The 27,260-nt window shown below is 23.7% G+C and overlaps 1 protein-coding gene across 1 annotated transcript; it reads right to left on the bottom strand.

Moving 5' to 3' along the window:
- Nucleotides 1–18,436: 18,436 nt before the first annotated feature.
- Nucleotides 18,437–20,987, bottom strand: LOC113850789 (transcription factor bHLH18-like). Its single transcript, XM_027481331.1, has 4 exons — nt 20,964–20,987; nt 20,351–20,845; nt 18,870–19,247; nt 18,437–18,523 (listed from the first exon to the last, which is right to left on the bottom strand). The coding sequence occupies exons 1-4, from the start codon at nt 20,985–20,987 to the stop codon at nt 18,437–18,439; spliced, it is 984 nt and encodes a 327-aa protein (XP_027337132.1).
- Between the last annotated feature and the right edge of the window lie 6,273 nt (nt 20,988–27,260).

Consider the following 27,260-nt stretch of genomic DNA (forward strand, 5'->3'; position numbering starts at 1 on the left):
TATTGATACCAAAAAGTCACAAACATAGTATTCTAGTTTGATTTTAAATTGCTTCAGCTATTGAAGTGCTCCTCCATTCCCTGCTATTGTAGTAATTGACAGTGTTTTTGCCAACAACAACAGCATTGGCTTCTTTGATTGGGGTAAGGAAGTGCAAACGGTGAGAAGTGATAGAGGAAGAGGGTATTGATCTTCTTGTCTGAACGAGGGAGAAAGCGTAGAGGGAAATGGTAATGAGTTGGATTTGTTGTAAAAATTTTCGGAAAATAATGAATGGTATTTAAAGATAAATGTTAATCATATGCTCTTTAACATATTATTATTAATATATTCATAATATTAATTAAAATTTATTAAATTTATAAAAAATATGAATAAAAATATTAAATTATAAATAAGATTCATATTTTTTATAATTTTTAATAAATTTTAATTAATAATTAAAAGCACATTACAGAATATATTTTTTAATATTTTTAATATTTAAAAATAAGATGCATAAAATCGTTAAAACAAAGAGGGAAAAAAAGTGAGATAGAACATATAATACGATGCAAAAATGAAAATAACAAAAAAAGAGAAAAAAAAATCTAAAATGTAAGTGTTAGTTATTTTTTTATTTTTAATGTAAAATAAAAGTTTATATAACATAAAATTTAGTTAAGTTTTTATTTAAAATATTACAATAAAAATTTTAATTGTTTTAAGTTGATTTATTATTATAATAAAGTATTTTATATAATTTATTTATCACATTTATTACCTTTTTTATGTAACTAACAAGTAAATTGTTCTATTATTTTAATAATTTAAATAGCATTAGTTTTATCTTATTTTGATTTTTTTTTACAATTTTTCAAACGCAAAATGAAAAAGTGAAATCAGAATTTTTTTTTTCTCATAACTAAACAGTTTAATTAGTGTATTTTATATTTTTATTTAAATAAAAAAAATTATATTTAAATAAAAATATAAAATTTTATTTAATTTGACCGTACATATCGCATCAAAACTCAAAAGAAATAAAAAAAAAATTAACTTACTTTTAATTAAAAGAACACGACATAACATCTGGCTGACGCTACGTACACGTCGCACGTTTATCCATAAGTGATGTATTATTGCATCACATGATAATAATACTGACCGAATTTTTTTACATATTATAACTATTCGTTATAACAGTTAACTTTATTCAAATAGAATATTGAGTTTAATTTTAATATAATATCAATCTAAAAAACTATTATTAATTAAGTAGATTATGTTATAAATATAATGTTTATATAAATTATTATAAAGATTAATAATTGTATTTAAAATAATGATTTATTATTGAATGATAATATAAAATAAATTATAATATTACATTATTACGGTACTATCAGCTTATTTAAATTAAATTTAAAATTTATTGTCATCATAGCAAAAAAAAAAAGTTTAATTTTAATGTAATATCATGTAAAAAAATTTATATTATCAAATAATTAAAATAAATCTTAAATATATTCTTTATATTAATTATTATAAAATTAATAATTACCAATGAAATGATATTATTCGATAATCATGTAAAAAAACTTTTATACTGTTAATATATTTAAATTAAATTTAATATATATATATATATATAGGCTTTAATTTTAAATTATTATTTGTTGATAACTTTAATTAAACTTATAAATGTATGTTGATGATAAAGTATATTATACAAAAAAAAATAACAAATTAATCCTCTTTTTTTTCAGTTTGATCTTTTATTTTTTTATTTTAATTTCTTTATTTGTAAAAACATTTTAGATAAATTGATTTTTGTCAAATTATTTTCTTTTAACTTTAACAAAGTATTTTTTTAGCATATTTTTGTATTGTCTATTTTTTTTTCATCCAGTTAAATTTGAATTTGACTTGAATTGTACAAATAAAGACTCAAATTTAAAACGTGGATGAGTCTAATTTTTATTCTTTTTTATTCATTAACTTATTTTTTAAATTTATAATTATTTAACTTATTAAAATTAGAAATTTTAAAAATATTATTAAAAGTTATAAGATATTTATTTTAATTTAGTATTAATTATTACTAAAAATAATCTTAATTATTTTTTATATTCATAATTTTAAATATTTTTTAAAATCTTTAATCTTAAATGTTTTTTAAATTAATAATATTAAATATTTTTAAAATTATAATCTTAAATATTTTTAAAATTTATAATCTTAATTTTTAAATTCATGATTTTAATATATTTTTAAATTTATTATTTTAAATATTTTTAAAATCATGAAAATAAAGAAAAAATTGTTATTCAATTATCAATATATCAAATAAAATAATATAATTAGACTCAGAATTACAACAGTTAAAATTGATAAATCTGAGTACTTTTTTAATCAATAAAAAAAATTATTACATTTTAAAATGTTTTACGTATACAATTTAACGAATCAATAAGAAATAATAAGATTAATAAATTTACTTAAGACTCAGTCTAATAATAATAACTATAAAATTATATTAATTAATAATTATAAAATTATAATAAATAACATCAATAATTATTATTATTTATAATATAAATTAAATAACATAATTTAATATTTTAATATCAAATTAATTTAAAATTAAATTAAAATTATAATGAAAATTAATTTATATTAATTCATATATAATATATTTTAAAAAAATATTAATCTCATCGTAAAAGTAGAAACAGCAATATTGACAGGAAAATAGAAATATTTGTTCAACACATATAACGTATCCTTACAGAAACATGTAACAATATGAAATATGCAATACTAATTTAAAAATAATAAAAAATATAAAAGAAATAAATTTTAAAAATATATTATTTAAATAAGAAAGGTAGTTTCATGATTGAAATTTCACTTTCAGTTTCCATGTACGGGAAAAAGTAGAACCTGATTAATTTGAACATATGCCGTAACATCATCCAATCACTTCGAAAACAACTCCAGACAAAAAGTTGCGTCGAAAATGAACACATCTTGAGCGCCATTGATGGCAGAACTGTATTCTCTTTCCTCTTCACCCAAAACTTTTGGCTGTTGGCCAAAAGACAAAACAAGTTTAATTTTATTTTTGGATGAATCTCCCACAAGATGCGATTCATGAGTTGTACAGTATTTATTCCAATCTTCTATAAATTGTGATTCATGAGTTTCTACAGTATTTAAACATAAAAATAATTTTGTGATGTAAAAGTAAATTTTAAGAAGATTATTGTTTTAATAAGTAAAATTAATTTTAAGTTATTTTATAATTAAATTTTTAAAACAATTTGACTTTAACTTGAAATAAAATTCATTTTTTAAATTTACTTTTAGAAATATAATTTATTAACATAATTTTCAAAGTATAACTTTTTAAAATTATCTATGACTAAGCCCTTATTTTAGTCTTTAAAAGAATTCGAGTCCAGCATTTTAGTCCTTGAGACATTTGAAATATCACGTTAGTTTTCAACTTCTTTCTCTGTTATACATTTTAATCCTGACGTCAAACTCGTTAAGAAACCGTCACAAAAGTCTAAGTTGTCACGTTTTGGAAGTTGGCGTGGCAAAATATAATTGCAAAACAGTGTCGTTGTCATTAAAATCCCTTTTGCCCAAATTTAATCACATATTTTCTCATTATTGTCTAAAAATCCTACCCTAAGTCCACATAGAATCTCGCCCAAATTCTTGTTCATAGTTGTGTTTTGGGTGAAATATTTAAAGATTGAAGTTTATTGTATTGGAAGAAGGGTCAACAGATGGATAATTCGATAAAAAAAATTCTTAATTTATTAAGTCATTTTTTTGGTTTGGGGACAAAGAACCCCAATTGTTCATTGTTTTGGGGACGACGAACCCTTAGTGTTCAATGTTTTAGAGACAACGAACCTTAGCTGTTTTCTTTTGCTTTAATTAGTGTGAATGTGGTTATTGAAAAATGCTTTTTGTTTGTTATCGAGAAAACAACAAGGGATGGTAAGAAGTGATTGTTGGTAGGCAGTGGTCCCCTTATGTTTCTTACAACGACTTTTTAGTTTTTAAAATTAAAGAAGATAATGTTAATGAAAGTGGTCTCTTTCGACATGGTTTAACCCATTTTTTCATGTGCGTGCATTAATTTCATTGTTTATTCAGTAAATTAGTTAAAAATTACAAAAGATTGCTGACTTTTTTTATAATTATTTCTTTGTAAATGCAGACAATTAAGTTTTATATTTATCATAGACGAAAATTATAGAAAGAAAATGAAATTAAGAAGGAGTACAGGTGAGATAAAATTGAGGTTTAGACTGATGTTGATGAAGATATGATAGATATTTTTAGCTTCATAAACTTTGACAAGACAATGAGGTATTTCAGTAACATAAAAAAATATATTCTGGTCTAACCTTGATAAAAAGTTTGGTGAAGGTTTGAAATTATTAAAATATAATGTTGTTGTGTTGGAAATGGTGGTTGTTGGTAAGAGGAATAAAAGAGAGATGCATGTCTATTATGAGCATGAGATTGGTAAACCACAATTGCTTGAAGACAGTGAAATTCTAATGTTGGAAGGCCCTAAAGTTGATATTGCAACAATAGAAGAAGAAATTCAAGTTGAACAAGCAACAATGGAAGAAGACATTCAAGTTGAACAACCAGCAAAAGAATAAGGTTTTGAAGTTGAACAACAAGTAATGGAAAAAGGTATTGAAGTTGAACAACTAGCAACAGAAGAAGTACAAGTTGAAGATGTAACAGCTGGAGATTTATAAGTTGAAGATATAACAGCAGTCCACAAAGTACAAGTTGAAGTTGATAGCGAACAGCAGAAGAAAAATGCAAAGGAAAGGGAAAAGAAAAAGGCGACTTTAGTAAATTAGCTGAGGAAATAAGAAGAAGAAGAAGTTTGTGAATAGGAGCCATGAAAGAAAACTTTCAATTTGTTACATAAAAAAAAAATAGAAAAAAAAAAGCATGGGAACAGAAAAAGGAAAAGAGAAAGAGGCAAAAAAAAAAACTGAAGGAAAAGGTAAAGAAAAAATTACCTATAATAATGAAGAAGATTATTTACATGAGGAACTTTCTAAAAATAGTATAGAAGATGTAGAAGAGGTGGGTCATAGGGAAACATACTACTGTGAAGAAAGAGAAGAACATTTTGAAAATTCATGGAAGTCTGAAGAATTAAGAACTCTAACAAACTTAGATAATGAAGATAGTAACAAACAAGTTTTTTTCCAAATTTAATGAATCCGCAAAATTTGGAAATGTTAACTTGGAGCTGGGAATGGAGTTTGAAAGTTTACAATATTTCAAAAAAGGTGTTAAGGATTATAGAATTCAGATGAGAAGAGAAATAAGGTGGGTAAAAAATAATAAAATGAGAACAAGAGCTAAGTGTAAACATGAAAACTGCAAGTGAAAAATATATTGTGCAAAAAATAATGTCTCACATAGCTTCCAGATCAAGACTTTTCTCAGTGAGCACAGTTGTGACAAGGTTTTTAAAAATAAACAAGCAACACAAGATTAGGTTGTAAGTAAGCTTATTATAAAACTAAAGAAATATCCTAATATGAAATATTCTGAAGTTGTTGAGTACTTTAAAAAGAAATTTGGTATGTAGATAGAAGATACCAAAATATACAGGTCAATGGTTAAGGCAAGAGAGATTGTAGAGGGAAGTAAAAAAGAACAAGTGGAGAAGTTATGGGACTATTATGGAGAACTTTTGAGAAGTAATCCAGGTTCAACTATCAAAATGGAAACTAATCCTCAAGTTAAAGGTCCACTGCAGTTTAAAAGATTGTATATATGCCTTACTGGGTGCAAAAACAGCTTTAAGGCTGGATGTAGACCAATGATAGGGCTTGATGGTGCATTTCTAAAAGATTATTACCAAGGACAGTTGTTGATAGCAATGGATAGGATGCTAATAATCAATATAGGGAATAGTCTATACTGTTGTGGATGTTGAAAATAAAGACAATTGGCAATGTTTTTATCACTCACATAAAGATATAGGAGATTATAAGCAACATGGTTGGAATTTCATATCTGACATGCAGAAGGTAACCATCTACATAGAATGAAGTTACTCATTACTTAGAATTGACAAGGACTTAATTGCATGAATAATAAATCAGTTAGGGATTAAATTGCATGATTTTTATTCTATTAAGGACGAAAATGAACTTCGTATTTTATTGCAGGGTTTGATTCCAACTTTGTAAGAAGTGATGTTAGGTGCACACCATAGGTTTTGTATGTGGTATCTATGGCAAAATTTTTATAAGTAATGGAAAGATAAAGTCTTACAACACCTTGTATGGGAATGTGCAAGATCAACCACCATCTCATAATTCAATGCAAATATGTACACAATAAAGACAATGAATGAGAAGGCATTGTCATACTTAGACAAGTGGCCAAAAGAGGCATGGACTAAGGCATACTTTAATAAATGGCCAAAGGTAGATAATATCTGTAACAATAACTGTGAGGTCTTCAACTCAAAGATTGTAAACGCAAGGTGTAAACCAATATTAATAATGCTGGAAGAAGTTTGATGCTACATCATGACAACAATTAGTACCAATAAGTTGAAGTTGGCAGCCCATGCATGTCAGTTGCCTCCTATAAAGCAAAGTAGGTTGGAGAAATTAAAATAACAAAGCATTAAGTGGACACCAATATAAGTAGGTAAACATAATCCTAATTTTCTGATAATTTAGTAGTATAACATTAAATTTGTAGGTGATGATGGTACTCATAAATTTGAAGTGCAATGTTCCACAACTAAGATTGCTATTCACTTGGACAGTCACACATGCACTTATAAATTTTGGCAATTAACAGGTTAGCTAATTTTATATGATGGCTAATGTGTTAAATCTATATGAATATGTAGCATATATAATGTTTAATTTTTTTTTCTTATAATTTTTACAGGTATGCCTTGTATGCATGTTATTGCTGCAATAGCATATAAAAATGAGAGACCAGAAGATCACTGCCATGGATGGTTAACAATTGAAGCATGTTGTGCAACTTATGAACATCATGTTTAACCATTACAAAGTCAAGATTTTTAGGAGAAAAGTGAGCTAATTTCACTACTGCCACCAACTGTTAAGAGGACTGCAGGCAGATGTAAGAAGCAAAGAAGAAAAGATGAACAAGAAAAGCAAACAACTGAGAATCCACAAAAACATAAATTGAAAAGAAAATTGTCACAGGTTAGGTGTTCATGTTATGGAGTTCTAAAGCACAACAAATAGACTTGTCTTGTACTAAAAAAAGCAAAGAATGAAAGACTCTCAAGCCTAAAATAACAACTCAACATAGCAGTCCATCACTATAACCTACAAAAGAAGCCCCAACACAACAATCTTCCATTGAACCTGCAAAAGAAGGGCTAACAGATGCAATACCACAAAAAAGAGGTAGAATTAGACCTAAATTAACCATTAGGGCAAGGTCATCTGCTGCAAATATTTTCAAATCACCTCAGCAAAGTCCACCACCATCTTCATCAAATGAAAATGGAGATAACTCTGCAAAAGCTGCACAATTCATGCCAACGCCTGGAATTAGGACTGTAGAATGAGTTGTTGTGATTATTTTACTTACTTTAATTATTTTTTATATAACAAGTTTGTATTATGTAAAGCTTGTGTCATTTGGATATATTTTATTTGGAATAGTTATTTTGATTGGAAAAGTTATTTTGATTGGAAAAGTTATCATGTTTTAGGTTCCACCAATTTAATGCATTAAATGGTTTTATTTCTATTCATTTTTTTTATGTTGTTAGTTATTATTTAGTATTTTTATAATTTTTAAACCAAAATTGGGTACTATTGTATTGTCATGGCAATGAAAACTTATATAAGTGGTATTGTTGTTTATAAGCCAAAATTTGATATTGCTATTTTATTATGGATCACATCTCACACACAATCAACAACTTTAGGTTTACCAATACAATTGATCACTTTTGTGTCTCATTAACAAATGTTAAAGAAAAAAAAATATGGCACTTTTGAACTTAATCTTTAGAAATGTATTCACTGCAGAGAGCACCGCCAACCAACATTAGTTTGAAATACTTTTAACTTTTTTGGTATATCACACATTTGGTTTGTTTGCAGTACTCTTTGGTATACTTTCATTCTTCTTTTCATCAAAATTTTCACTAAAATATAAGCGAAATGTGGGTTAACAATGATTACAAAAAATTATTTGTTAATATTAAAATAAAATTTTATCATTATCTTACAACAAAGTACATGACAATATACATCAAAATACAAACAATATGTATAAATAACTTTAATTTCTTAATTGTAGCCTCTAAATATGTTATTTTGACACCTAAATTCTTCATCCATTATTCATTCATAGCTGTTGCACGTGTAAGGGGAGATGTTACTTGAGAGGTTGGATAATTAGCAACATTATAATTATCCTCTATGTTATTTTTGTTATCAGTCCACACAAAATAATTGCAATATTTACCAACCTACATCATGCGTAAGAAGTAATTTAATTTATCAAAAATGGCAATTTAATATAACACTAAATTAACTTTGTTTATCATATATTTGGGACATCCAAAGAATAATCTTACAAGATTACCTTATGTTTATGAAATTCTAACAATTGCTTTCAACCCACAATGACAAGTCTTGTCATTTCGTCTCTTATTTTGTTTTGATGATGACCTTGAAGCAGAACTCATTGGAGGGCTTCTATTGCTATTACTATCCATATAAAGTGTTGACTAACATGATATTTTAAATGTTTCAGGGACTAAAATGTTAGACTCAAACTCTCTTAAAGACTAAAGTGAGAGTTTATCTATATTAAGTACTTCTCTTCATTTAACATTAGATAATGTTTGGTCAAGCTTGTTTGAATTTTTTTTTAAAAATAGAACAAAACTATTTTTTTTACAAAGAACCTTTAAAAAATAACTTTTTCTTATGAAGAAAAGAATTATAAATAATATTTTATAAAAAAAATGTTAATTTTTATAGTTTTTTTATTTCAAATTCCAAGATACAAGAATCTGACAAAAATGCTTATACCAATTGTCGCAACCGGGCGATCGCAACGGTACGACGGATGACAAACTCGTTCCAAAATATCAGAGGAGTCGCCACCAAAGTTTATTTTTAAGAAAAACCTTGGAAAAACTTAAATATAATACGATCTTTGAAACCAAAAAATGAGTTCGGGAGTCATTTACGTGTAGGGAAGGTATTAGCACCCTACAACGTCCGTTTAAAAAACGGTTACCTAAAATTAATTGTACAAAATTATTCTAATTTTGAAAAATATTTATTTAACCCCTAAACATTAATTATTTTATTTTAGAAGAAGAAATATTATTTATTGAAATATTATTCGGGTTATTTTAAAAAATATTTTGACTTGACGGGTACGGTTCCCGCTCCTACATATCCCCGGATACAATGGGGAACTCAAAGCCACGTAGTTCTATCTAAAAATTATGAAATTAGTTGATTATAATTAAGTTTAGTAAAAGAAAAATTTATTTTAGAATTAAAATCATTTTTCGTAAAAATTATAATGTTTAGGATACAAGATAATGCAGTTATACATGTACCCTACGAGAAAACAATACAGAAAGTGAAGGAAGATCACACAACTATACTGCAAATCATTAAGAAATATTTTATTCGTAAATGGAGTATTTGAATTTTAATTTTGATTATGATTAATATTGAAAGAAATTTAAGATAGCGTAAGCTATACATAAACTTCTTATAATTTATTAGACTATCGAAGGCAATGTAAATTACACATCGATATTATAAAAATTTATAAAATGAATAAATTATAGTAATTTAACTTATCAAAATTTGAAACATGACTTAAGAAAATGAAAAAAATAATTTTATTTGAATTGATTAAAGAAGATACTCATTTAATAAAAAAAATATTAAAAATTTTATTTGATAGATTTATATTATATAAAACCTAAGGTAACGTTGGTACACATAGATTTTGACAATTTATAACGCATAAAGGTAGAGTCGCTACACATTAGCATTATAAATTATTTCTTAATAAAATAATTTAGATTTAAATTAGTTGATTGATTTGTAAATTAGTATTTAGAAGAGAAATACATCTTGCATTATTATTAAAGTGATTAACTAATTAATTAATGAAAATATGTGATAAGTTAATATTGCATAAAGTCTTGGTAACGTAGGTACACATAGACTTTATCAATTTATAATACATGACGATAGAGAAGCTATACGTTAATATTATAAATTGATACAATTATATTATTATTTATTAATTAATTATAAAAAAATAAGTAATTTAGTATTCACAATATAAAATAAAATGATCATAAATATAAAATTAAATTGCATTAATATGATACAAATATACAATAAATAAAATAAAAGATAACAATCCTAAAAAATAAGATATAAATAATGAAATATAAAAAAAGAAATAATTTAAAAAAAATCAACTCAGATATGATATTGTAAAGTAAACGGTATTAAGAGATTTTAAATAAATAAGATAAAATAAAATAATTTAAACAAAGTTAACATAAAAAAAATAAAAAAATAATAAAAACTTATTCATTAAATAAATTAATAATTATCATAATAACAAATAATAATGATGATGAATAAATAAATAAAACTAAAACAATAAATTATATGTTGAACTAAATAATGATAAAAATAAAATAAAATAAAAATTCGGACAAAAAAATAATAAAAAAATAAAAAAAGGATAAAATGGTCTCAAATTTTAAATTTTCAGATTTGAGAGGGAAGGACTTTAGGGTTAGGGGTGTGCTTTTCTCCAAGAAAAACAAAAAAGGTTATGAAGGGGTGGAGGTGAGGTTAATGGAGACCATGGTTTTGAGTGGTGAAGGTTATTGAGAGCGAAAGGAAGAGGAATGAGACAAGGTAGGGAAAGAGTTTTTTTATGGTGAGTTTTGTGTTTGTGGATGATGATAGATGGAGGAATGGGTGGAGAGGTGGTGAGACATGGATATTTGAAATGGTGGTTTAAAATATTTTTTTTTCATTTGAGATTGATTTGATATAGGAAATGTTTATTCAAAATATAAATATGTATGAAGAAGAAAAATGTGTAAAATGTATGATGAAGCTTACTTGATATTCTTGAAAATTTTTGCTTGTTTCTTATTCTTCCTCCTTTCCACTAACCTTTCTTTCTCTCTATTTTCTCTTTTCCTCTCCCCGTTTTAGAATGCCTCCTCTCAAAAATTTTTTAGTCTCCTCTGATGTCTCTCCCTGCTCCATGGTCCTTTTTTCCTTTTATTGTTAGGGTTTTCACAAAAGGCCCAAAATTCTGAATTTTTCCTTTTTTATGTATAAAGTAACATTGGTTCAAGAATTTAATTATTTGTCATATTCTATTTTCCTTTTAAAACTTAATTTTGAAATTTTCCTATTTTATTAAGACAATTTTTTTTTTTTTTGTTTTTTTTTAAACCTTTTGATTCCATTCTTCTTTTGTAATATTAAAATTCAGATTTTTTATTTTTTTATTTTTTATTTTTATTTTTATTTTAAAAAAAAATTAGTTTAAATCAAAATTTTAGTATTCACACCAATTTATAAGCTTAAAAAAATTAAAAAGTTCTGAAATGATTTTTACTTTAAACATAAAATTCTTATTTTTAACTTTAATTTTAATTTTAATTTGATTTTTAAGTTCCAAAAAACCTGATCACTGCTAAACTTACTTTCTCTATATCAATATTTTTTTATTTTAAAATATATTTCATAATTTTTAAATTTATCTATCTCTTTAAAATATACAAGCATATATTAATTCTATTTATTAACATCTTAATTCACTAAATAAAATAAAAATATCAATTAATTATTAATATAATTTTTTATTTGGTTTACAATTTAGGCTATTATTTCAATTGATGTTTATATAAAATTGGTTATTTTATTGAATTTTTTACTTAAGACTTTCAAGTTTTCCTATCTAAATTTTTAGGGGTTATCATGGAACTAAAACATAAAATGATTTTTAAAAATTTAAGAATAAAATTTTACTCAATACTTGATAACGTTTCAAATATTTTTTTTAAAATGTATTGTTAGAATATGAAGAGAGAAAAATATTTTTGTATTTGGGTGAAATTTAATATTTTAGTTGAATAGTTTTAAATAATAGACAATTTAATTTATAAGTTTTTTAAAATAATTAAAAAATTAAGAGTTTTAAGTAGAGAAAAAATTGATAAGAGATTAAATTTATTAAATTTTAAAAATAAAAACATAATTAAATTAAACATAAAGAAAACAAATTTATATATAAGTCTTTTATATATGACAATCTTCTAAAGTTATTAATTGTTCATAGGGTGTGGGGTGTCTTGGAATTTATTCTGAAAGAAAAGAGGATGAAAGAAGGCATTAATTATAAGTTAGGCACCTCCTATCATGCTCACACTTTCATTCAAATTGCCTTGTCCTACTTATAACAAGATCCTATTATTATGGATCGGTGTGTTATATATTTCTTATTTATTTTAAATTATTTATTATTTTTTAATATTAAATTTTTTTATTAATTTTGATAATATTGTTCTTATTAGAGAAACACTAGTCTTCAAGCAAGTATCTGCTTTGAAATAGTGACGTCTCTCTGAGTGTCACTGACGTGGAAAGGATACCTGCAAAAGACACTTCGATGGTGAAGTTAGGATTCAGTTCTGAGTAATAAATGTTATTTAATAATGAAAAGTCAACTATTTACCTGTATTTCTTACCTTACTTTTATAGGCATTGTTATGGACTAATTGGTCTGCTGAGTCAGCCTTGAGTTTTGACCCTTTACTTTAAAGTAGATAATACCTTGATTATTACCCTTACTTAGTTAATTACTTTCTAATCCTGACAAAAGGTATTCGGTTAAACTGGGTCGAATAGGTACTGAGTTTCCTTTTTTTATATGTAAGACCGAGCAGTTCCTTATCCAGTACAAATATTTTTATTAAAATATAAAAAAATAATTTTTTTTACTATAATAATCGGTAAATTAATTATTTTCTTAATATGTATTTACAAATAATAAATGACAATTAGTATTAAAGGAGTATATTTCTAGTAATGAAATTTTTAAATAAATGAATAATACTTTATTTTAACTCAAAAATTACTTACATTTATCTCATTTTAAAAAAACGATCACATATTACTTACTTTTATTTTAATTACTTTAAATAATATTTTTTGTTTTAATCTCTAATACTCATCGTGTTTGTCAAGATATTACTACGTATCAGTTTTTAGTTTAGTTATAATAAAAATAAAAACAAAAAATTTTAAAAATAGAAAATAATTTATTTGAATGGACTATAACTAAAAATTAATTAAAATATGAGAAAAATATATATTTAAACTTAAAATCTATATCCTTTCATATCCAAGATCTAATGAAACGTGACCCTATTAAATTTGAAAATCTGTTTAAAAAATTATAAATACAAATTAAATGTAAAAATTGTAATTAATAGTATCAAATAAATATAAATTTAAATATTTGAAAGAAAATTTTGGTCATTCAAAGTAATTTTATTTGAATAATTAAAAAATAATTTTATCCAACTTAAACATAATAGTATTTAATGAAAAATAAATATGGTTTTAAAAAATAAATATAAATTTATAATTATTTAATATGAATTTAAATATACACTACGACTAGTGACGGTAACAAGAGATCATCTGACCCTAACTCAAATTTCCAAAACAACTGATATATATATATTCACATATCTACCTAGGTCATTGCTAAACTAGGGACAATCTTGATTGAGTCACGGGAGATTTAGACAGAATTTCGATATTTATTCAAAAATTTAAAATTATATTATTTATTTTATTGTTGTTATTATTTTTTATTTATATTAAAATTTTAAGTATAATAAAATAATTTTTATATTAATTGAATAGTTTAAAATCAAGAAAAGACTCATTAATAAAAATGTAAATTTAAAAATATAAAATAGCTTAATAAAATAATTAATTTTTTAATTCATATATTTTTATTTACATAAATAAATATAAATAGGTATAGTAATTTTAAATACAAATTTTACAATACTTAACATTATTATTCCATGAGATTGGACTATCATTTCGAACTATTCATATTGATGTTGTGAAAAATACATTAATTTAAAAGATTTTATATTTAATTTAAATTTTTTATTTAATTTATATTTAACGAATTATAATTTATTATTTTATTGACTATCAGATATAAATTAAATAAAATATTAAAATTAAGTTTAAAAATTTTTAGACATCTTCTTTAATTTTAATTCTTAAATTATAAGTATCACTAAATTAATTTTTAATTTATAAAATCTTTAAATTTATAAAATACTATTCATTTTAATTTAATTTTATTTTAATATCTTTTGTGTCGTAAAAGGACTAAAATAATTAATATTTTATAAAATAATAACTATAATGATAATTTTCTTAAGTTAAAAATTAAAATCACAAATTAAAATTTTATTTTATTTACTGCAAAAAGTGATAAATTTATATAACTCAAGATAAAAATTATCCAAAAAAAAAAAAACAAACGCACACATACACATTAAAAAAGTAATAAATCAAATTAATGCTTAAGATTATAAATATCAGTTAATTTAACCTGTAAAACTATAAAAATATTATTTTAATTTTTAGAATTATTAAATATAAATTATGTTAATCTTTTTTATTATTTCAAAATTTATTATAATAATTATTTTTTATTTCAAATACTAAAATCACTGTCATTTAATAATTTCAAAGAACAGTAAAGGGTAATTTACTATATTACATAAAATGGCCTTTATATTTTTTTAAAAAAGACAAAAGTTTAGGTAAGTGGAATTAGAATTTTATATAAAGTTTACTCCACATAGGTAAAAGTTAAAACGACTCTGAGGTTTTTTTTTTTTTTTTTCTCCTATTAAGCTCTGAGCCTTTTTCTTTTTCTGTATGAAAAAAATTACCAAAATATTATGATATTTTGATACTTTATTTTTTTATTTTTTCAAAAATTTTCATGACATTTTTTGGCTTTTAATTTTTTTAAGCATGAGGATTTTTTATTTTTTAAAAAATTACCATCAGCAAATTTTAATATTTTTTAATTTTTTAATATTTTCTTAAAAAATTATCTTTTTGCTATTTTAAAAAATTATTATTATTTCTTTATAAGCTTTTGTTGTTATATTTTTGTATCTCTGTACTTATATCAGCAATTTTTGAACTTTATGTTTTCATAATTTTTTAAAAAATACCATATTTTGGAATATATTATTTTAAAAATCATGTTTAAAATAATTAACCTAACTCTGATTCAATCATAATTTTTGGGTGCTGCTTTTAAGTTTTAGTTGGCCCCAAGTAAGAATTTCGTGTTTTAAAATATTGTTTTCCTCTTAAAAACAACTTTTGTCTTTCTAATCATAGTCTTTCTGTCCTAGAGTGATTGAAAATCCATCATCATAAACAGTTGTTCCTTATAAATTATAGAATTTAATAGAAAAAAAAAAAGTATGTTATCAACAATTAAAATAAAAAAACAACTCATTATCAAATAAATAAATAATAAAAAGTTATTTTTTAATTTTAAAGAGTATTCTTAAATAAAAAAAATATAAATTTGCCCTAGAAATACTTTTAATGTAAGTTATTCCGTGTAATAATAATTTATAAATCTTAAATTTTATTAATTTAATTATTAAATAAAATTATATCAAGTTTCAGACAGATACGGTCATAAATAATTAATTTTATAATTAATTTTATAATTTTTTTATATTTTAAAAATATATGTTAGATATTAAATTAAATTGATGTAATAACTTGTTAATTAATTTTAAATTTGTATAATTTTTGTAAATTTATATGTTTTAAAGCTACTTCTAATTTAACGATTTAATTGACAAAATTTAATATTTTCAAAAAATTATTAAACATAGTAACTCTTATTAAATTTATTTGTTTATGATTTTAGTTTTCAAATTACATTTTTTAAATACTTTATTATTTTAATATATTTAGAAATTTTAATTAATTTAACATTGTTTTAATATCTGATATTTTATTTTTTAATTTTTATTTTATAAAAATATATCTTAATTGAAAAAGTGCGGGAGAGATGATAAAATAATTTTTTTTATTTATACTACAGTTATCATTTATTAAAGTCAATCTCGTTCAATTATGGTAAAATCATGTGCTCATATAAAGTATTTAATATAATTGCATGTGATTACGCTTTAAGTCATAACATATCCTAATAATTAATAGATCTCTGTGTTTGGTAATATAAAATAAATTAATTTAATTATTTTAGTTAAATTAAAAAATAATATTTTTATGATTCAATCAAATAATTTATTATTAAAACAAGTATAAATTTTTTTACTATATTTCCATACTAGTATAATTTTGTTCACTTTAAATACTTTATTGTACATCTGCAATTATCACTGTATACCTAGGTTCACACGGTGTGAATTCACATTTACGTTCACGTGACACTACCTAAGAATTTGAACTCTATTATCACTTGTTAGAACAGGTAACAAGTATAAACTTTTTATTATATTTTCTAACAAATATAAACTTTTTAGTATAAACTTTTCACATTAATATGATATTATTCATTTTAGGCATAAGTTTTCATGATTTTATTTTTTGATATTATCCAAAAAAAAATCTCATACTAACAAAAATCTTCCCTAATTCTAATCTGTTTGCAGATCTCAAGATTTATTACTTAACCAAACTACGAATACTCTTATATAAACGCTTATCACCGCTGGTTTTGTTTATATATTTTGCGACCCCTTGTTTTATGACAACTTTTTTGATAACCTTTTAATCTTGTCACTTTCTAGGTTGATGATTCTGTCCACCTACAAATATACACTAGTGACTTAGCTTTTTTTTTGTTTGAGGGTAGTTGTCTTTTTTAATAATGACTTTGCAAGGCACTTAATAACTAATCCATCAAATAAAAAAGTGCTAACATTTTTAAAAATAAATAACATAATATATTATTTTTAACTTATATAAGTTATTTCTGTTCTGGTGTCTTTTTTTTATCTAATAGTAACAAGCTTGTCCTTTATCATTTTCAATTACCATACAACAAGGTTCTTCTAATAGGTTAATTATAGGCTTGGTCCCATGATTAATAAAAAATAGGGGAGAAAAAAATCACAAATAGAAATAGAAATTAGAAATATTTACTATTTTATATTAATATTATATCTCTTACTTTTTCTTCTAAATTAGATTTCTATTACATTGTGGATATATCTATATATCATAAAGTCACCCACCCTTTCCATGATTGTGAAACTCAGAATAAGGACGATAAATCGTTTTCAATATTAAAGACAATGTTGGGGTTTCAACATTCAAGACCCATCAACTCTCTTGTCTTGTTTATGCGACTTCTGTTTAATCATTAATGTCTTTCTTTATTTCTTTTATTTTCCCTAAAATTTCGGTGCATTAATTTTGTTCATATGCCATGCACCGTAGAAAAAAAAAAAAAAGGACATCTGAATTTGATGTTAGTTTTAATTATTTTTCACAGCCCTTTATTTTATTTTATTTTATTTCCCTTTATTCTTCCTGTATATCGATTTATACACCTTGGATGTCATAAACTGATTATATATTTTCCACCTAATATAGACTCCCAACCTATAATTTAAGAGAATAACAAAGTACTTTACTTGTCAGATCAAACATTATTTACAAATTATATTTACAAATTTCGAATAAAATTGTTAAAAAGAGGTTTAAAATCTATTGTTAATGGAACTAATTACTCAAATAATTCAAATTACATATGTATCAACAAAACTATCCGAATGCATATCAATTTTTATTTAACACGTATCGTTTAAGTAATTAATTATTTAATTTTGTTGTAAAATGTATAATTATAAGTTTTATTATTCAAAATTTATTATGTATAATTTTATATGTGAGATTGATAAGTATCTTAATCTTAATTAAGAAATAAATTTTTAATGTATATAAATTTTAGAAATGGAGTTAGTTCAATTAACAGCAGGTTTAATTGAGAAATTTAACTATGGTAGTAATTAACCATAAAAAGCATGCATAGAATATTAAAACTACCAATATCTTTAATTATTCGAAACATATAAATATATATAAAAGAGTGAAAACACAAAATAATTTTATTTTTCCCTTAAATAGAATATCCTTTCTGAAGAAGACCAAAAGATAACTATTGTGCCCACCAACCACGAGGCATTTCTCCCTCGCAAGACTTATAATGCATGCATCCACTTGACTACTAAAAGCCAATACGTTTCCCTCTCTCATTATTGTTGCAAGTTACAGCACTCTGAGAAATCCTCAATCAAAAGTTTCACAAGATCGTCCATCTTCATGTTGAACTTATGGTCCATCTACAATATAGTACGACATTAATGCATATAATATTCCACATAGGTACCATAATAAATATGAGTCTGAAAAGAAACCAACTAGCTCACTATAATTATCCGTAGAAAAATATCTATTGATTATTTAATGTTCATCATATATAACAAATCGGTGTTTTTAGGGCATGAAAAACTTCTATTAAAAATCACGTACAATGTATTAGAAATTACAATATACATATATTGATATATAGTTTTCAATGGATTTTTATATTTGATTTTTCAATTAAAATATAGGCCATCATTTACCTTACCTATATATTAAAGATACCGAAACCTTATTTCTGGACATTAAAAGGTTGGTGGGTACCTGAGCAATGCTAGTAATGTTCAGCAAGGAATTCCCAATCGGCAAAACATTGCTATAAACTATGGAGAGATTATGGGCTTCAAGCTTGGCCAGTAGTTTATGTATAGTGTCCTTTTGTTTCTCACACATAACTCTGATGAATACGTCTTTTGCTAAGATTCTTGCTTCAACTTTGACAAATTTCTTGCTAGGTTTATCTAAGCCATCAAAGGTCCAAGACAAGTAATCTTCGGAGTTAATGGATTTGCTGCTTTTGAAGCATACTATGGATTCAATCTTTCTATTCTTGTTTTTGTTCTGATCTTCCAAATCCTTTACACGCTTCTTAAGATATTTCACATAATCGATTGCATCATTAAGAATAGAAGCCTTATCCATCTGCATATCAGAAATATTTCAATAATTTATTATTAAGGTAACAAAATGAGATTCTATAATTTTTTAAGTTTGGCTTTGAAGACAAAATCGTTTCTTTATATCATACTCTCTCTGACATCAGGTGCATGGGTGTATCTTACATCTTACATCGAATGAACTTGATCCAAAAATAAATATTTAATATTGCAAAAATTTATATTATATACAAATCTTTTAAAAATTTCATTGTAGCTCACACTGTAACAGCTGTTGTAGTACGTTTAAAAAAATACAATATTATCATAAAACTTCAAAATAATAAAATAGCATTAAAATATTGAGAACATAATTAATCATTTATCTTTAATATAAATATGTTCAACATCAATCACTAAATCTTGCTGAAGTAATTGCACTGTATTTGTTACCATAATCAATCATAAGTAAAATAGTTAACTTTATCATGTGTGTAAATAATATTATAACGTTGTAATACAAATTAAATAATGTTTTAATAACGTTCCATATCGTGTAAAATATAAATTAAATATTCGAAAACTACTATACTACTATGTTAATAAAAAAATCAGAAAAATAAATTATAAGTAAAAATAAAATGATAAAAAAAGGTAAACAAATCAAATCAATGGAAAATTAATTTATATTTTGTAAAATAAAAATAGAAACAAAATAATTTAAAACTCGAAGTGATTATAAATATTGTTAAAAAAATTAGAGTCAATAGCATTAGTATATTATAAAAATAAAGTATAATTATAAAATTATTATTATTATTATTAAATATTTATTAATTTTCAACAAATATTTATCATAATAAATATGTGGATTAGTCGTAGAAGAACTTCACTAGTGTTAATATTAAAAATTAGTCATGTTAAGACCATTTCAAAACTAAGATTACTCTTACAGCAGTCGGTAAAAGTTCAAGCTGGTAAAAATTTAAGGAGCATGGCAAAAGTCAGCTTGAATATAAACTAAAAAAAGAAATTAACTATAAATTTTTAAGTTTGGCTTTGAATACAAGTAAGAAAAAGAAATTAACCATAAACATTAACATTAATCCATCATTAATATATATAAAAAAAAATGGAAAATGAAGATACCTTTTTCAACCCGGGAATAATGGCTGAAAGTGCCATGAACATTTTTGTGAGATTTTCTCTCCTCTTTCTCTCAGCCATTTTGTGATTTTGTGTTTGAGAAGGGCCTCTACCCGTTTTGGATTTTCTATTGCATGGCTCTTCTTTTGTGATCTCCTTTGAATTTTCACCACCATGGTATAGGCAAGTTTTCTTGGGAATATTTGGCACTGCAGTGGAATCCTCAAAAGATAGAATGTAAGACATGGAGGATGCTAAGAGAGGTTTTTGAGGAGAATCATGTTGTTTGAGACTTGTGTTATCACAGCCTGTGATCTCTTCCAAATATGAATAATTGCCCTTGTTGCTATAAAGGGTGGTGCTTTCTTCATTGAGATTTGAACAAGAATGATTGTTCCAAAAGGGTTTTGGCCCCACTGAGTTTTCCAGCTTTAACTCTTGTTCAAGATCAGAGAACATGTCATGTTCACTGAACAAATCAAAGTTGTTCATTACATCCTGCAAACATAAAAGGAGAACAATTAGAACTTCAGGATCAAAATTATAGCTACATAGATATGTAAAATACACATTTCAAATATGTGTATGATTGATGATCATCAAATCTCTTCATTACCGAATAAAAACATGACTCATCCATTGATGTGATTCAGATTCAGCTCTTGAAAAAAGCAGCAACAGGTTTCTTCATGTGGGACTTCCTCCAACACTATTACACAAGTAATTGGAACTGTGTTTAGTCTCATTGTTCTTGTTCCTATACCAAAATAGGGAAATTAGGAGAGGGTACAGTGGTTGCTATAAAAGAACATTAGTCATTATCAAATAGAAAGTCTGAAAATATGTGGCAGATGCTGAAGACACGTTCCCTCACCCTTCTCTGTAATACAAGTGTCTGCGCCGCACATTTCAAGCACGTGATTGTTGGTTGAAATTTGTCAATTTCATAGCTGTATGGCCTCTTTGAAAAATAAAATTGTTTTCCAAAATTATTTATTAAAAATGTAAAAATAAAACTTATTATTTTAGATTTTTTTTTTTATGTACGTATTAAGTATCGTAAGTATCGTTTTTTAAATAAAAATATAAAAACTGTGTATGCTATGTACGGGTAACTAATTTATTAAAAAATTATTAAATTACAAGCAATTAATTGTGTCTTCATGAATTATATACTTTTACTTTATTGGTTGTTTTTTTAAAATATTATCTTTAACAGTTTTAATCATATAATACTAAAAGTTTAATCATCTAAAAATTTTATTATAAGCTAAACTTAAAATGACAAGTTAAATTTAAGTTATTTTTTATCGGTTAACCTACATGCTTAATAATATACTTTTAAATATTTTAAAATATATATGTTATATATATGAATTTTACATTTTAATTTAAACTAAATACCATTTATATTAAATTTAATAAAAATATAATAAGCTGTATTTATATTTTTTACAATATTTTTCACTAAAATCATTAATATTAAGAATGATATTAAGGTCTAATTATATATTAAAAATTTTGCAATATCATTTGTAACTAAATAGCATCATTGTATCATTGTTATATTTATTATTAGTATTATTAACTACAAATTGATTACAATAATAAATATGACAACATTAAATAGTCAAAGTACTTCATCCAATATTTTTTTAAAGAACTTTTAATTTGTATGTGTAACAATAATAAGTACAAAAATAATTTAAGTGTGAAGAGTTTATAATTTTCACAGTAAAATTAATATATGATTGTAATAATTAAAATTTTTACACTATGATGTGATTCTTAAATTAGTTAATCCAGAAATCAAGTGTTCTTATTAATATGATAATAAATAATTAAAATACAGTGCAAAAAATTAATATATTTAAAATAATGTAATAAAAATATATGTTATATATATCATGTACTATATATGTGCTAGATATAATTATGAGGATGAATCTATCATTCATGTTATTTAAGATTGTGCCTTGCTAAGGAGGTATGAGAGTCCTTTATTTTTTCTAAACAGCGAGTTCCCTTCTTTGATAGAGGTATTTCTGATTGGTTAATGCTTGATCTATTAAACTAGAATTTTAGCAAATTCTCCAATTGGAAGAGTTCATTTGGAATTGTTGTTTGGCACCTATGGAAGGAAAGAAATAACTTTATTTTTAATAATTTTTCTGTCTATCTTCTAGATTCTACAGACGAATTACCTCTTGTACTCATGTGTTGTTGAACTTTGGAGTATCATATTGGGTCTAGATCTTGTTGCCTAAACAGAGATCCACATGATTTATATAAAGAATAATTTAGAGGAAACTTTGTCTCTTATCCTTAATGTTCAAAGTTGTGCTCACCTTTTATATGATTTGATTGCTAGAATTAGGAATGTTGTCAAACTCATTCAGTTTGTTAGATTTAATTATGTGTGCAGAGAAGTCACCAATGTGCTGACTATTTAACTAAATTAGGCTTAGTTGAATCATTATCTTCCTCTTGTATTGATCAGTTCCTTCTCTCCTATTCTCCTTTTTTTACCTTGACTCTATAGGCATTTGGATCTTTGGAATAGATCCCTGATTTTTGTGCCTGTTGTTTGAGCTTTTTAGCCTTGTTAATTAGTAAAAAAAATAATAAAAGAATATATGTTATTTAAAGATTTTGAAGCGATTTGAATTGAAAGTGACTCTAAATTTGTCCCTTTTTTTTTTTTAATTTTGAATGTTAAATCTTATAATCATTCGTTGTATCCTTTGATTAAAGGTATTAGAAATATTTTGAAATCTGTAAAATTTATTAAGGTAGGCCCCATTGGTAGAGAAATAAACCAATGTATTTGTGCTAAAAGGGTAGATAAAAAGGACTTAGAGGAGCTTATTCCTCTTTTTATAATTGAAGATGCTTCTCTTTTCTTTTCTTGTATCTTTATTTATGTATTAATTCTATTAATTTTTTGACTCTTAAGAAAATAATGTGATTGTTCTTTTATTATTTTAGACTTTTAACCCTATTCAATAGTAAAAAATAATTATATATATATATATATATATATATAATATCATATACGAATTACTAATTTAGTTTTAAAAATATATAAATAAGTCATATTTAAAAAATATGATTTATATTAATTGTATAAAGAATTTAAATTTTATATCAAACATAATTTTGAATCCATGTTATACTAAATATATAACAAAAACATGTATTTTCAGTTCTCTTGTGAGTATATTAAAAGGTGTGAATATCAATTTTTGCCTTCCAAATATTACTTCCAACTTTTTTTAAAAAAATTAATTAAATAAAATTGTTTTACAGTAAAATAGAAAATTTTTGAAAAATTTGATTTTGCTTCTCGGAAACAGCAGCCTGCATTACACAGGTTTATACCCCAAAATCAAAAACCCGGCATCAAAAAGGAAAGACTTTGGACCTTTAGCGTTTTGCAAAAAATTGTAAATATACCCAATATAAAATCTCAAGTAAGAGAGGGTCGAAGGGGGAGAAAAAATAAAGCAAAAAAAAATTTTCAGAGAAGGGTTTAAGGTTTTTGAAAAGAAAGCAAACAGTTTTTGGAGAAGAAACAAGGTTTCAAAGAAAGAAAAAAAATATTTCAAGAAGTAGCAACAAGTTTATTTTAAAAAAAGAGAGTAACATTTTGAAGAGGAATACGGGAGAAAGAGAGAAAAAAAGTAAATAAATAAATAAATATTTTATAAAAGAAGGAGAATAGCACAACAAATAAGAGAACAAACAAAATAGTAAAGAAAAATTGAAAATCAAAAGAGAAGAAAGTAACAATAGTCACCACTTTATATCCTCCGATGCTGCTCAAATCTAAACGTTCTTCAACTTTGAATACTACCAAGATATTATCTTTACTACTAAACTCATATTCACATAATCATGTCGTGAAATGAGAGATGCAAGATAAAAAAAAATACAGAGTTATGAGTCATTTAATAGGATTTGGTTGTTTTGTTAATATGTTCTTATTATTTTATTATAAAAAATGAAAAAGAGAATTTGATAAAAACGTGACTTATGCACGCTGAAGAGAGATGCAATCAAATCCATTCAAAAAGCTGCATTATATATTATTTTATTTTCTTATTAATGCATTGGAAAGGAAATAGATATAAAAATGGAAATCGAGAAGTGTAGAATGTAGTCTTTTCAATTCTTTGTTAGTTCATTGATATTACGCATATGAGATGTAGAAGAACATAGGCGGTGAAAGGCGACAGTCTAAGGGCAAGGTCCAGTCATTTCATTTTTTTATTTTTTTATTTTCTTTTTTTTTCTTTATATCTTTATTTATTTATTTTATGTTATAAAAATACAGTTCACTTCCGGAAAAAAAGGAGTTTGGACCAAGATTAATGTTAGATTATGCTTGAATTTCTTTTTATTTATTTTTCACTTTTTCATTTTTATTATTATTATTTTTATTATTTTGAGGATATCATGTTCAGCCAACTAAATTTAAAAATACATAAATAATTCATGTAAATATATGTGTGCATATATATATATATAGTTTATATTTATTGTATTTATGTATTTATAATTTATTTATTTATAGCATTATCATTCTTTATTTTATTGTATTAATTTTAAGATGATTGATATAATTGGATTTCATATTCATATTTTGACTTTTTTATAACTCACAAATTATTTTGTAAACAAATAAATAATGTAATATTTACATCAATTTATAATATTAATATATAATTTTCTATCGTTATGTAATATAAATTGATAAAACTTATGTGTACTAATGTTATCTTAGGTTTTATATATAAATATAATAAAATTAAATCTAATTTTTAAAATTCATCAATTGTATGATTCTTTTTGTTTATTTATTCAAAATATATCATCTAGAATTTTCTCTCATTTAAATCATCAAATAATATCAAATTGGTAAAACTTAATTGTATTCATTTCCGATTAATCATATATATGTCACTAATTTAAAGTATACTTTGTGTAATTCTTATTTTTATGATTAATTAAAAAAACATACTCCCTTAAATATTTCTTTATTATAAAAAGTATCTTATTTATATACTCATTAATTAATTAAAACATTTTCATCATATTAATGCAACGATTTATAGTGTTATTGTGTAATATTTTTTTATCTTTAAACACATTAAATTATAAAAGCTTTTGTATACCAATGTTACCTTAGGTCTCATGTAATATAAATTTATCAAATAAAATTTTAATCTTTTATTAAATAGGTATTTTCTTTAATCAATTTAAATATATTTATTCTTTTCATCAAATGGAATTAATTTCGTATTATTTTTTTTATTTTTTTCTTCTTAATATTTCAAATTTTGATGAATCAAATAACTAAACATTTCTTTACTTATTTATACAAATATCGATGTGTGATTTACATTGTCTTCGATTTTCCAACAAATTATAAGAAAATTTATGTATAGCTTACGCTATCTTAAATTTTCTTTCACATCAAAAGTAAAATTCAAATACTTTGTTCACGAATAAAATATTTTAACGATTTACAATATAGTTGTGTAATCTTCCTTCACTGTATTGTTTCTCGTGGAATACATATATAACCGCGTTATCTTGTATCCTAAATATTATAATTTTATGAAAATAATTTTAATTTTAAAATAAATTTTCTTTTACTAAACCTAATTTTAATCAACCAATTTTATAATTTTTAGATAGAACTACGTGACTTTGAGTTTCCCATTGCACCTGGGGATACGTAGGAGCGGGAACCAAACCAGTCAAGTCAAAATAATTTTTAAAATAATTTTTTATTTTTTTAAGATATTAAGTTAACATTTCAATAAATAATTTTTCTTCTTCTAAAATAAAAATAATTAATGTTTAGGGATTAAATAAATATTTTTAAAATTAAAATGAATTTACACAATTAATTTTAGGTAATCGTTTTTAAACGGACGTTGTGGAGTGCTAATATCTTTCCTACACGTAAATGACTCTGAACTCATTTTTAGTTTCAAAGATCATATTATTTTAAAAAAAAATTTCAAGGTTTTCTTAAAATAAATTTTAGTGCCGACTCCTTTTGTATTTTTTTGAAAACGTTTTTTGTCATATTATTGCGACAGCCCGGTTGCTACAAAAGGTCTATAATAATGTAAAGATATTACAAAAATAAATTTTAAAGTTAAATTCAAACGTATAAAAAAATAAAAATTTAATGAAAAAAAATATGAATAATTATTCGTGAAGACAAGTAAAAAAATCATGTTATAAGTAAAGAAGGAAGATTTTAGAAAAAATATTTATACCTATTGAAAAAACAAAACTATAGGTTTTTTGTTTTCTTTTTTTCTTTTTACTATGACAACTTATTTGGTGATAATTATTATTACTATGGATAGCTAAATTTTCATTTTGGGATATCATGGGATCTCCACATGGATATTGGGTTATGTAAATTTTGATATTTTATTATGCTTATGTTTAATAGATTTGAATTTAGTTATTCATTTTGATTTTAATGCTTTTAGTTGTTTGTCTAACAATTAATTATATTAGAAAAAAAAATGACCTAGACATGAAAAATTAAATTTTAAACCATAAAATGAGTGATGTAAGTTTGACTTATCTAAAATTATAGATAAGTTAATTAAGTAATGGAAAAAATATATATACCTACTTTTTTTACATAACATTTTAGGAACTTAAACTTAATGCATGCTTAACCAAAACAAAAAACTTAATGCATGCAGTGTGCTTTAGGACTCATGTTCTAGCATAGAGTAATTAACCTATACTTAGGCTTTTATCTAAATTAGTATTTTGCTTAGAAATCCTATTCATAAACATTTATTTTCAAAAAAATTTATACATGCCCAACTGAAGCTCTATTATTTATTTAATTCTCTTAAAGTTTATGTGTTAC

Source organism: Abrus precatorius, unplaced genomic scaffold, assembly GCF_003935025.1.
Source record: "Abrus precatorius isolate BTA unplaced genomic scaffold, Abrus_2018 Scaffold9, whole genome shotgun sequence".
Taxonomy (NCBI): domain Eukaryota; kingdom Viridiplantae; phylum Streptophyta; class Magnoliopsida; order Fabales; family Fabaceae; genus Abrus; species Abrus precatorius.

Bases quoted from the DNA above. Each gene is read 5' to 3' on its own strand.
- LOC113850789 (XM_027481331.1), bottom strand. From the start codon at position 20,987: ATGGATGAGTCATGTTTTTATTCG. The intron at 20,846-20,963 runs GTAATGAAGAGA...TTATGTTTGCAG, and splicing joins ATGAGTCATGTTTTTATTCG to GATGTAATGAACAACTTTGA. The intron at 18,524-18,869 runs GTACCCACCAAC...ACTATATTGTAG, and splicing joins ACATTACTAGCATTGCTCAG to ATGGACCATAAGTTCAACAT.